This window comes from Chanodichthys erythropterus, chromosome 10 (assembly GCF_024489055.1).
Source record: "Chanodichthys erythropterus isolate Z2021 chromosome 10, ASM2448905v1, whole genome shotgun sequence".
Classification (NCBI taxonomy): domain Eukaryota; kingdom Metazoa; phylum Chordata; class Actinopteri; order Cypriniformes; family Xenocyprididae; genus Chanodichthys; species Chanodichthys erythropterus.
Genome location: NC_090230.1, coordinates 48,368,033 through 48,381,621, shown reverse-complemented (window position 1 = coordinate 48,381,621; position 13,589 = coordinate 48,368,033). Strand labels below are relative to the sequence as shown.

Below are 13,589 nucleotides of genomic sequence, written 5' to 3'. Positions count from 1 at the left end.
CGGACAGAGCGAACAACGCGTTGTTTCCATGGACTACAGGAATATCTCGTTTCTTGTTCCCTTCGTTTCTACGTTTGTTGCAATCGACCCTTACTGATTACTGCCACTTTAGTTCCTTTTAATGCCCTAAACCGGTTTTGCCTCTTGCTTGTTTTGCTGGACTGTAATTCGTTGGGTAAGTTAAGTGCTGGCGGACATCATCTCTGTTATTTCAGGACTGGACATCATAATATATTGGGTATTAGATGAGCGAAAAGTTACATTTTGAACCTGCAGAAGGGTTTTTTGCTCCAGCGGGGAAGTAGTACAACACGACTTTTGTCTGCCGAAGGGCTGATTTTTTTTTTTTTTTGTACCAGGTGGATGTTCATTTTCTCAGCATGAGTAAAAATACAACTTCAAGACATTGACAGAAATGCTAATGTTGCGGTTTATGGAGAACCATTTCTAACCAGTGGACCTGGCGCCCCGCATCAGTCTGCGTGCACTTTAAATCATTTAACTTCACTACATGCACAATCATAATATTGTTGTAAATTCATCCCAAATCAGATTCATAAATTGACCATATGGCTTTGCCTTCTCAAATCTGACAATACTTAAGACTTTCAGTTGAGGTCATTGCCTCCTTTGAATGGAACAAAAGGAGGCTGATGTTTCTGAATCTGCTTTCTTTATACAAACATTCAGAGATTTGTGCTCCGAGTCTTTCAGATGTGGATGCTGCGGTCACACCATCTCCTCAAGTGCAGGGGGATCTATTGAAGTTCAGCCCTCCACCAGTCTTTTGTCTCTGTTAGGTCCCGTTCATTTGTCTTGTAGGAGGAACATGGGAGTCCAGACGAGGGGAGCCTGGGTGGCTATGGCGTTCTCGGACTGGGTCAGTGGATTGGGATTTCTCTTAATCTTCCTGATGATGAGTTTAGCAGTGGATGCGACCAACTTGGAGCCAGTCTACTGGAACTCTTTGAACCGAAGGTACGTTAGTCGTTGATTGAAAACTCATGCACCCAAGTTTTGCAACAAGCTCAGACTATGGATTTGAATCTAATGCCTCTGGAGTAGTGTGAAAAATACAATTCAAAATAAATAGCAATTTTTGTCAATTCACATTTGAGCGCATATTTCTAGTTGGAACAGAATGTTGTACCATAGAAAGATGATTCTTGCCACTTTATTAATGTACATTTATTTTTGATTTACCATTAAAAGAGATTTGAAAACCACATACAGGGGTCCCAGAAAACCTAAAAAGTTCTATAGTCAATTTGTGCTCCATGTTCTTAAGTTTTTCTTTGGCTTTTTTTAGTCATTATCCAGTTGACTTTGTAAAGTGATGGAAAAATCATGGATAGAAGTCAGAAAGTGTGGGAAATTTTTACATAAAAATGTAACCGTAGTTGGGACAGGGGTGGGTTTGGCCAGTCTAGTAAACGGATTGGACAGACACCATCAACTGAGAGAGACAGGGGGCATTTTCCGGCTGGCTGGTTCCCGATTATGGGTCGCGTGTATGCCCTCCCTAGATAAGGCAGTCATGCTTCACCCAAAGTGACACAATCTGCAAACCCACACAAAGGTCCTCTAAATTTTGTCCTTGCTGAGGATGCTCTCTGGACACATTAAGAAGAGTATAAGCCTTGAGTGAGAGACAGAATCAGGGATTCCCTCAACCCTGAGAAATAGATGATAAAATAAGAGGAAAAAGTTCTGGTTAGTACACCATAAAAGAGAACCTTTGAGAACAGAGAGATCCATACATTGAGCTTCACTCTGACTGATGGTAGAAATTAAATTAGAAAAGACAAACAGATCAGAGAGACAGAAAAGATAAACTAAAAGAGAGAAAAAAAAATAAGGTTGAGCAAAAGAACTTTCAACTTATGTAAAGAGAAGGAAATTGAGGGTTTGGGCAGATAAAGTCATATATAAAAAGAGATGGAGAAAGTCACTCATCCATATGAAAGAAATGTCCCTCTGATATCTGAAAAGGTCAACGTGTTTACTCACACCCCACCAGTCACATCCCTCTCAGGTCATCTCGCTCTCTTTTCTTTCATTCCTCCTCTCTCCTCATTCGCTCTCTCTCTCTCGCACATTTATTAACACATATGCACACAAGACACAGTCACACCAGAATATTATATATATATATAATATATATATATTTTTTTAATCATGAATAGCGTATTTTGGTTTCGTAATGTGACATTTCTCGCTTGAAACTGAGAGGCAAAAAAGGTATCGTGGGACTTTTTTTTTATATTGATTGATTGGATCATGACATGATTGGAGAACAATACTGAATGCAAGTTTGATAAAACAATTTGGTAATCGGTTAATATTACCTAATAGACCACAAGTCGGAAGTTTTCAAACTGGGGTCCATGCAGGGGGGTCCATACAATTTTTATTTTTTTTTAGGGCTGTTAATGTTAACTTGAAATATTTATTAAATATATATTAACCCAAAAAAATACAATATTTATTTTAAAAAGTGGTTTACAAAAATACACTAAACTTAATACAAAGTAAATATTTTCCAGATATGTTTTATCATTTGCTTTGACTTCAGTACAGTAACGTAAAGTACAGTTAGTAAACTAAAATCCAATGTTTTGTTCATAATTTCTTAAACAGTATAAATGGGTCTTTCGTACATGAAAATATAGCTGCTTTTATATTTTAGGAAGAGGATATTGTTATATTTTGGGTTTTGAAAAAAAAAGTGATGTCAGCAAAAAAAAAATTATTTCAGAGAAAAACCAACTTATTAATTTTATTAAAAGATTACAAAGGCAAACAGTTTTTGAAATAACTTTCAAAGATGCATAATTCGCAGCAAGACCACAAATATGCATTAAAATGTAAATGGGATCCATTTTAACTTTTAACTTGTTACCTTTAACCTGACAGCAAACTTTAAAAGGTCATGAGTCATGCACCTGATGTCTGGAGAAAACCATTATAGTATCTCCATAGAGTCTGTGCTGATAGAAAAAAATGATGTTGAAATGGGTCAGACAGGTTATGGGATGAATGGGTGCGTGGGAGGAGAGGAGTGGATTTCGGCCCCTCAATGAGTGTAATCAATGGTGAGCACAGACTGTCTCCATGCATCGCTCCAGGGGAAGTTGTTGTACAACTCTCTGCCTAAAATGAACATTAAAAATTTAATCCTTCATAGCTCCCTCAATATTTAATGAATCAGCTGCTAATTGGAGCCAGATAAAAGCTTTCTTAACTGGGTTAAGCATTTCAAATTAAAACATTTTAAGTGTAGGAAAAGATACTTTGGAAAACTGACAGGCAGAGCACACAGAGCCTACATCAGATTTTCAGACTTTTGACCGTTTTACTGTGGTGCAGTATTTTTTTTTTCCTTTCTTTTCCTGGCAAATCTGTGATTGATTGCTTCTCCATTGCTGAAAGATCTTGTATAGAGCCTTTCTAGGGGCCGAGAGCAGAACGAGATTAAACATTGTTAGTGAAAGAATGGTTTTAGGATTCGTAAATGTGCTTCACAGTGCAAGTCCCTCCCACATCTCCTAGCCATTTGTGTGTGTGAGAGTGTTTTTTAGAAGAGATAAGACCTCATGGAAAATGTTACATTGTTAAAAGAGAGATTGTGATTGTGGCATTAAATGGACTGAAAATGGAATTGTACCACTTGACCTCAGTTTCCAGGGGTGTGAGAGTGGGAGGATAATCCTCTACACTACACCCCTCCATTAGTTCATCATATGGACTGCTCCATCATCAGACAGGCAACAAAGCCATCTGTGAAGGGATTACTACCTCTATACACACTTTCTCTCTTGCACTTTTTCTTTCCGGGGTTAATGTCTTTCTCCCTTTCTGTCACATTCCCTTCACCTATTCATCTTCTTATTTTTTTTCGCTCTTCATTCATTACCTCATTCTTTTGTGTCAACACGCTCTCTCTCTCTCTTTCCCAAAGGGTAATTTTATTGCTCAGAGGTTGCTCTTTCATAGCTCATAGTATCAACTTTATCTTTATCTAGATATTTCTTCTACGATTTCTTTGGGGAAATCCAAATTAGATCATTATTGGTGTACAGTAAGGAGATTAATATGGATCGCTTAGTCACGATACTTTGAAATGTTCTGAAAACTTGTGGGTAGGCAAATCTGACAACTTGAGTCTCATTAGTAATCATAGGTATTCGCACACAAAGTGTAGCACACATACATTTGCATAGATCCTGAAACATACATTGTTAACATATTGATAGCATGTAGTAGACGGTAAGAATTTTATATTTGAACAACTTTAGAAACATACAAATGTTTATGAACCATTTTAGGTTCCTAGATTATTGAATTTATGGATTTAATACATTGATTTTTATATAGTTAAATGGTTCATTCTCATCTCATTTATTTAATGTATTTGACTAATTAGACATTATAATGGTTTTATGTGCCATTTTCAACTCGAAAGAGTTAATTTCCCCAAGCCTAAGCTTTAAAATGGTCAAATCAATGAAAATGATTATCATTGAATCACAATAGTAAAATATAACTATGCAAATACATTTATAATATAATATATCATTTAAAGTGTTTAGATTTTAAAATGTTTAGGTTTCCAAAGATGTGCGAATGTAAATACTTGTACATTTTAGATGCTGTCAGTACATATGGTACGTTTCTGTCTATATCCAAACAAAAATGTGTAAACTTTATGTATGAACAGGCTGAATCCAAGCACAGTTTGTGTTTCTCATGTTTCTCATAAAGGCATTTGAGTTATACCAGCAACCCTTGAAACTTCATAGTTTGACTTTTTGAGCGCTCAATTTCATTGTCATTTTCTGGACCTGCCATCTTCACGATGAAAACCTCCCTCTCTTGTTTCACTCATATTTAATTTTCGGTTTCAAAGGTGCGTCTCTGGCATGCCTTCAAAGCACTGGCATGATACTGTGCTGTGTGTGGAAAGCGTAATTACAGTTTTAAGATTACCCCGATGATGGTTCTGAACCGAGGGGGGTGGGGGTGGTATTACAGTGGACTTGCAGACACAAGAATTGCACTACACGTCATCTGTTAACATTAGCACCCCTTGTGAAACACAACGTTTATGATGATGACAGTGATTTGTATCTTTCGCTGTTGTTCACTTTCACTGTATGTCGTCCATGGATTGAGAGTACACTGGATTGGGTTCTGATGTTATCCAATTTACTGAAAAAACTCATTCCTCTCTTCCTCTTTTTTTGCCTTGTTTGCCATTTTCATAAAGGTTGGATGAGCATTTATTGTTTCTAAAGGAAAAATGTTGGTAATTGGCAAGCCTTATAAGTGAATCATGAACAATAGATTGTCAAAAAACTCAATGAAGAAAAGTAAACAGTCAGCAATGAGAACATGCATTTGTTTTTATAGACTAGATGCATCATGGCCATCGTGTTTTTAGCTGATATCTCATTAGTAGGCCCAGACGGAGTCTTCGGACTTTCTCTGTGGAATTCGGCGGAATTGATTTAAATCTGTAAAATGTGTGAAAATGGTGGACCCACACACTTCCAGTCTGCAAAGATGTCAGTATACTAAACAGGCCGCTGAACATTTTATCCACAATCTTTAAAAAGAATCAGATTTGGTTAATTCCCCCATGGCTCGGTTTCGAACATGAAAACGGAGAGTTGAGAGAAAGCGAGAGAACAGATGAAAAGTGAGTTGGGAGTTATCCTCTCTCCCTGTGCCCTCCCCTCCCTCTCTTCCAAACAAAGGGAAGGTTATTTTTAGTGACGTTCATTTTTAATCATCTGAGTGTTTGGAGCTTGATGAGTCTTTTCATGTTGGGCTGAGGAGTCAGCGGCCTCTGGGCCCGTCGGCTCCCTGAAACTCCTCAACCTGACCGGAACAGAAGACCACCCAGATATGTTTTGTGTAGAGGTGCATAATATGTTGTTGGCCGATCATATTATTTGTCAATAAGCTGGAATATTACATCATTGTTTTCATCATTGTTTTCATCCATTTTTTGTTGTAATGTGTGTCAGTGAAAAGTAGTTCATTTTTGTAAAATGGGGTCTTGTAAGCTCAACAATCTATTTGATACTATTTTGTTGAACTCCATCTAGCTATTTTTGATCACAAAGACCCATCCTGTGTCAATACTCTTTACGTGTCCATCTGAGGGCTTTCATGTACACCACTCTTCAAATTTTGGAGTCAGATTTTATTCAGCAAGGATGGTAAATGCTGTTGCTTTAAACTTTATATTCATCAAAGAATGCATCACTGTTTCTACAATAATATTAAAGAAGTGTTTTCAACTTTGACAACATAATTAATAATTGACAATATTACTGTTTTTGAATTTTTGATCAAATAAATGCAGCCTTTGTGAGCATAAGTAACTTTTAAAAACTCTATAGTGTACAAATGCTCACTATTGTATACTTGCATTCTACTAAAACCTTTCCAACAGTAAGACGCGTAACTATCTAATCTGTGTGATATTTTACAGATTCCTATGATTGATCATATTTTATTTATTGTGAAACATAACACCTGTAGCACATTAAAAAGCCATCGGTAACAGCAGGCTGTTGATTGATTACCGTTATCGTGCCCAGAAGTTACATATCTTTGCGTCCCTAGTTTTAGGCTTTTGTGTTTGTTTTAGCATATGTGAGTCACTGTACATTTGTGGCATGTGGTTCTCAACCACGTGGTAAGTGAGTTTCAGTCCGTCAGAGTTCAGGAATGTGTAAGTTATCTCCAGCCCTTAGCTAATTAAATAGCACTGATAAGAACATGAAACAACACTCTTCGAGCCCTTAAGATAATCTAGGTGCACTCAACAGGTCTTGACGACCATAAACTCCACACACACCCTTTTGCGCACACGTGGACTAAAGGACTACATACCTTTTTTTTGTTTTTTAACAAAGCTCAATGTGAGTTACTGCAGTCTAGACCAACATAGAATCAGATTTGTTTTGTGTTAGTTTATTAAATATGTTATTCTTACTCTTTGCTTCAGCTACTGATAAGAGTGTACTCATAGTTTAGCATAAAGGATTAGTTCACTTCAGAATTAAAATTTCCTGATATTTTACTCACCCCCTTGTCATCTAAGATGTTCATGTCTTTCTTTCTTCAGTTGAAAAGAAATTAAGGTTTTTGAGGAAAACATTCCAGGATTTTTCTCTATATAGTGGACTTCACTGGGGTACAACGGGTTGAAGGTCCAAATTGCAGTTTCAACGCAGCTTCAAAGGGCTTTACACAATCCCAGCTGAGGAATAAGGGTCTTGTCTAGTGATACGATCAGTCATTTTCTAAAAAAAAAAAAAAGTATACTTTTTAAACACAAATGCTCGTCTTGCACTGCTCTGCGATCCATGCATTATGTAATCACGTTGGAAAGGTTACGCGTGACGTACGCGGAAGTACCGCAGTAAGGTGCAAAACTCTCATTTCATTTTCTTCTCCAACATCAAAATCATCTGACATCGTTGTTTTACCTTTTTTTTTGTAAAGGGCGTTTGGCTTTGTCTTTGCATGTTCCCTTTGTAGACACTGGATCGGTATTTTCACCTACATCACGCATAACCTTTCCAACGTCCTTTCGTAATGCGTGCCGCATCGCAGAGCAGTGCAAGACGCGCATTTGTGGTTAAAAAGTATATTTTTTGGGGGGAAAATGACTGATCGTTTCGCAAGATAAGACCCTTATTCCTTTGCTAGGATCATGTCGAGCCCTTTGAAGCTGCACTGAGACTGCAATTTGGACCTTCAACCCCTTGTATCCCAGTGAAGACCACTATATGGAGAGCAATTCTGGAATGTTTTCCTCAAAAATCTTAATTTCTTTTCAACTGAAGAAAGAAAGACATAAACATATTGGATGACATGGGGGTGAGTAAATTATCAGCAAATTTTAATTCTGAAGTGAACTAATCTTTAACACCATTTACCATATTTAACACAATTTTACCTCAAAATCACTGCAGAAATAATAAAGTTCTGAGATTCAGTCTGGACTTGGTATAGACTAATCCTAACCCTAAAAGTAAACTTTGTGCATTTTTAAAATGGTGGGAAAAAGTTTACTTTATTTACTGTATTATTTATAAGTTTTACTTTTAAAGACAATCTGGGTTTGTAACTTCAGGGGATCTACACACACACAAACACATTCTTAGAGAAGGGAAGGGAAGGGAAATATCTCTAGTTTTGTGCAATTATAATAAAATAGCGTCATTATATAAACTCAAAATAGAGTTCATTTTCCACATTGCTGCAGTGAGGTGAAGTGTAATCAGTGGTTTACCTTGTGGGTTTGTTTGAGTTTCAGCTCCATCAGCCGTTTGTTGCCTTGTGTGGCATGAGGAAACTTTTGTACTTGTGATTCTGCAGTGGTGAATCAATGATGAGTATAAACCTTGCAAATTCTGATCCATTGACATTAAAGTACTTAATCACTGATTTGAGAGGGTTTTTTTCTAGGCTGAAGAGTTATTTTTCCCATCAAAGAATGTGTTTCTTAAATTTCCATGTAAATGAAGATAAACATAGACATGCTGCATATTTCATACATAAAAAGATCAGTTTCAGATGGCTGAATATTAAAATCATGGAGAGTTCATGGAGATCACAGAAGGAGTGTTTCCAATACATATGTAGGCATTTCTTACTTTGATTGTCTTCAGTGCAAAAGAAGGTTTGATTCAACTAAAATTTTCACCAAAAATCACCTTTTCCATGAATAAATATGTTTGCAAAATCTACCAACCCGAGAGAAAATTTGGCATCATCAGGCCTGATAACCACTGCAAAGAACGCACAATATTTCTGCAATTCGCTTGAACCATGAACAGACAAAAACTGTCAGTTTCTTCAACAAGCAAAGCTGTTTTTTCCTGTGTAGAGGGAAGAGAAATGCATTCAGCTCGTCAACTGGTGATCACATCACAGAGAAATTTTGACATGTTTAAAAGCCTTTGAAAAATCAGTGTAGTGTAGTCAGAAACAGATGCAGCATGTTACATTTGCCTCCATCAGTAAAGTGTATTATGCTGAGATTTGATTTTTGTCCTTTGTTATTCTGGGGTGGTCTTGGTAATGGTCGCCGTGCTTCGTATGCCTCAGCAGGGGTCTGACAGCTCTCTGATAGAAATGTCTTCCGTTTGGACTGAAGAAAAACAGTTGGGATCTGCAGGGTGGCAGGATTTGAGGTTAACGTATCCATTTGCTTGAGCGTAAGGAAAACACAAGTAAGATGAAATGTGCCATTGTCCTCTGTTGCGAAATTAAAGGAGCCATACTCTACACTTTTGACTACATAGAATGTCCAAAAACAGTCATAATTTAGCATTTTGTGATCATTTTCTACCCTCTCTCTGACCCTTTTAATACTGACAGTGGTTTGCAGCAGCCAAAAACCTAATTTTGATGATTATATACAGTCTATGCCTTCACCTGCTTTTGTCTAACAACAAAGATTATGCATGAATTTGGAATTATTACAATTATGAATTTCACTTCCTTTTCATTCTGTTGCATTATTTTGCTGAAAGCAAACTTTGGGAAGTCCAGCATGGGCTCATGGGAAAATGTTGTGTTGGTGCGAGTGAAGTGAAGGTTTGTTGATGAGTGAAAGGGGAAAAAGAGTCTGGATTCAAAGCTTCCGACGGCCTTAGAAACTCAAGGGCGGCCCAAAGTCACTCCATCTCTTCAGTGCAAGTGTAAAGGAGCCCTGGGATTCAAACTCCAATGAGAAGCATAAAACCAGCTCAGAAACCCACAACGCCTCCCAAAAGTGACAGCTTGTAATCAGGCCAGCCACCTTTAACCTTTATCTAAACAGTGTGGGGTGAGTTCACTAACCAATCACAATCCAGTTAAAACCAGTAAAGAATGCCAGATTGCCCCCCTGTGCCTTCTATCGCACTCAATTAGGTAAATATATCACACAGACAAAAGGATTAAACAAGTCTCTATAAATAACTAAACATACAGACAGTCCGATGAACCCAGTTCATCATAAATGGTCAGAGTGTTTGTGTGTGTGGTCACCATAATTCAAAGCCTTTGGTAAATTGCTTGGTTCAGTGAGCAGCACAATGTAAACACCGAAATCCTAGTGCGTGTTTTGCTCTAAACAGCGGTGTTCTGGGTTTTCATTTGATAATATAAAGCGTCTGATTATTAGATAATGATTTTGCCCTCTGTCTGATCCCTTATGTTAGTAGTTAATGAATAGACCAAGATCACATTGGCTTTCGTTGCATCTTGGTCACGTGTGTTTGGTGTGACAGACCACTGATTGAGGCCAAAACTCGGTGTGTTAATGGATATGTGTTGATACACAGATCAGGTGCTTTGCTCTCACATGATTTTAACTTTTTTCTCTCATCTGGCTGACTAGAGCATTTTTTTTGGATCTATCCGTCTCTCTGTGCACTGGTGTCTTTAAACTGCAGTGTGGTTAATTGGAGTTTTGCTTGGATGTCTCAGCCTGATGGAAATGTCAAGCTTTAAACACTTAGCGCGAGGAGTGAGAGGCCTGCAAAATGCCTTTATCTGCAGTGGGGTTATTTGTGAGGTAAATTTTCAACTTCAGAACAAGACTCAGTCTCTTGAATAGAGCTAAAATGTCAGTCTGGTAAATGCCACAGTTTTCTTCCTCAAAAGAATGGAGGTATAGGAGCTTTTAAGTGCTGTGTCTCAGCTTTTGGCCTTGGTTTGACTGAGAATGTACTATAAAATAATGAATAATTGTTTGTTGTGTCTCAAAGCTGTTTTTATGAAAGTGTGTATATATATATATATATATATTTGGATATGATCTTGTCACATACACTCTTTTTTCCATTGATGGACTCTTCTTTTTTTTTTTTTTTATGCCAAGCTAATGAATTCTCGAACCCTTTTTATTTTCATTATGACATATTATTTAATATTTGGACTAGTTTACCCAAAAATTAACACTGTTTCATAGCATGATAAATTAAGGACTGGGGCTGTCAAGCTCCAAAATAATAAAGTACCATAAACATACTCCACAACTTTTAAGTGGCATTGTTCTTTTGAGTTTTCTTCATGTGACATTGCACATAATACGGTAAGAACTCTACAGGGAAATTCAGTAACCACTCTATAGGGACCAAATAGAGGCCTTATATTTAATTTTAGAATTACTACATAATTTTTGGGAGCATCCGGGCCATCTTGCGACGGTCTTTATCTTGAGATGGGTTCTTTAATAATAACTTTAACATTCATGGCTTAAAATGACACAGAGCAGTGAATTCCTATCAACACTGGATAAGTTGAGTTGGTACTGTGTTGATGATAAGGGCCCGTGACTTTTTAGAAGCACGGTCTTGCCGACCAATCGGAGCAAACTGTGCTTTTTGTATGGAACTAGACAGACTGGGAAGAGAGGTGCTGCAATAATGTAAAATACAATCAAACCAAAATTTATTCAGACACCTAGAACATTTCATTAATACTTAATTAATGCACTATGGTTTAAAAAATGGTAATAAAATATGACAAGATCTCAGAGTTAAACTGTGTCAGAAAATATTAATCTTAACAGTAAGTGTCAGATAACACTTAAGCAAAACATGGTCAGGTCAAAGTGTCTGAATATTTTTTGGTTCCAAATTTGTATCGATTTTTACTGGTATAATATGTCACAGTTTACTTAATTTTGCTATCCTCACTTACATAAATGAACTATAGTTTTCCTGCACCCACTAGTAAAAATATACCAAAAATATAAAAAGTGTCTGAATAATTTTTGGTTTGACTATATGTGAAAAATAATGTTTTTGAATATTCAGGCATGGAAATGTGTTCTAGTAGACCCCCAAAACAAGTGCGTAATAGGTCCCCTTTAAGAAAGAAAAAAAAATATGTTCTGAAGAAAATATCTGAGAACTTAAGAATTTTCTAGAAATTGTTCTAAAAAAAAAAATGTTTGTGTGTTTTGAAACTTTGGCCATGTTTAGCATGAGAATGCAACACTTTAACAGTATAAATAAGTCAAAATGCATGAAATAGCATTAGACTTAGACCCCCCTCCCCCCTTTAACTCAATGACTCAATGATCCAGACACAGTAGTTAACATCTCGGGGGAAGGGGAAGATAATTGCTAAATAATAGCTTAAAGTCTGTTTCTCGCACAAGTTGTATGGACTACTTTTATGATGCTCTCATTGTTCTTTTGAGACCTTTTTGAAGTCCCCATCCATCATAATTGCATTGAAAAGAACGACCAGCACAATTCTTCAAAATATCTTTATGCTCCACAGACGAAAGTCATACAGGTTTGGAAAGACATGAGGCATCATTCAGTAAATGATGACTGAAATATTCATTTTTGGGTGAACATTCCCTTTAAGCCATTGGCTGCTCCCCAAAATCTAAGCAATTTCAGGTTTTATCTTTGAAGGCAAACGTGACCTCTACACATGCTCATTTTCATCACATTGGCAAGCAAAGCCACACATATGCCCTCTCACACACACTCCAGAACCAAAGGGCATGTATGTTTACATTTTGAGTAAAAAATGTATGAACAAAAAGGGCAGTTCCGGCATCAAACAGGCCTTGCAGTTTCACATGCACGTACATGCAAGCAAATATCAGACTGTCAATCTCAGTTTCCATGGAGATGATCATTACTTATTTGTCTGTCACTCATTTTTCATCTCTCTCTTTCTGCAGGTTTGGAGATGAGAGGGGCTATATAATCTACCCTCAAATAGGGGATCGTTTGGACCTTGTGTGTCCTGCCACAAGTCCTTTGGGGCCAAACTCTCCCCCTGAGTATGAGTATTATAAACTGTACCTGGTGTCGTCACGAGAGCAGGCCGACAGGTGTGAGGTGATGGGCGCCCCCAACCTGTTGCTCACCTGCGACAAACCCAACAGCGATATGAGGTTTACCATCAAGTTCCAGGAGTATTCGCCCAACCTGTGGGGTCACGAGTTCAAGAACTTACGAGACTACTACATTATAGGTAAGTGTATGTGTTAATATTGTAATTACAAGAAACAAAGGGTGCAGTTTTGGGAGTGACAGCTAAATTTACTTGCAGAAGTCAGAAACACCATCCATAACCATACATATGATGTGTGTACAGAATGGGATTAAGCATTCGTAAAAGATACTGTGAGATACTGATAGCTAAACTCGTCTCCGTGTGGATGGGCCCTTAGTTAAATCGTGGCCATGATTTAACAAAATTAAAACAAGAGAACAAATGACTACAATGTAGCCACAAGAAAACAGTACAACGTGGTCACAAATTAACTAAAATGAGGGAAGGAATAAATAAAACATGGACATGAATAAGTCGTGAACAAATTCTTAATATGTGGCCACAATAAAGCTTGTGCCCACAAGAAAAAAAATGTATAATATTTTTTTTTTTTCCACATCATGTGCAGGGCTACGTATTAATGTTGTCTTATAGTTTTGTAGGCATTTTTAGCACACAATCTTTCTCAAAAATTTTCAGTGGATGTTAAAGTTAATAATAAATTAATTTATTTTTATATATTTATTTATTATTCACATCCATTAAAAAAA

The 13,589-nt window shown here is 37.1% G+C and overlaps 1 protein-coding gene across 1 annotated transcript in view; it reads left to right on the top strand.

Moving 5' to 3' along the window:
• The first annotated feature begins 19 nt into the window (after window positions 1-19).
• The window catches only part of efnb3a (ephrin-B3a), a 45,402-nt gene continuing 31,832 nt past the window's right edge, over window positions 20-13,589 (top strand). The window contains exons 1-2 of the mRNA XM_067399347.1: window positions 20-978; window positions 12,722-13,017. Coding sequence (XP_067255448.1) covers window positions 635-978; window positions 12,722-13,017 — 640 coding nt within the window. The 5' untranslated portion in view covers window positions 20-634. The remainder of the gene's footprint in view (window positions 979-12,721; window positions 13,018-13,589) is intronic.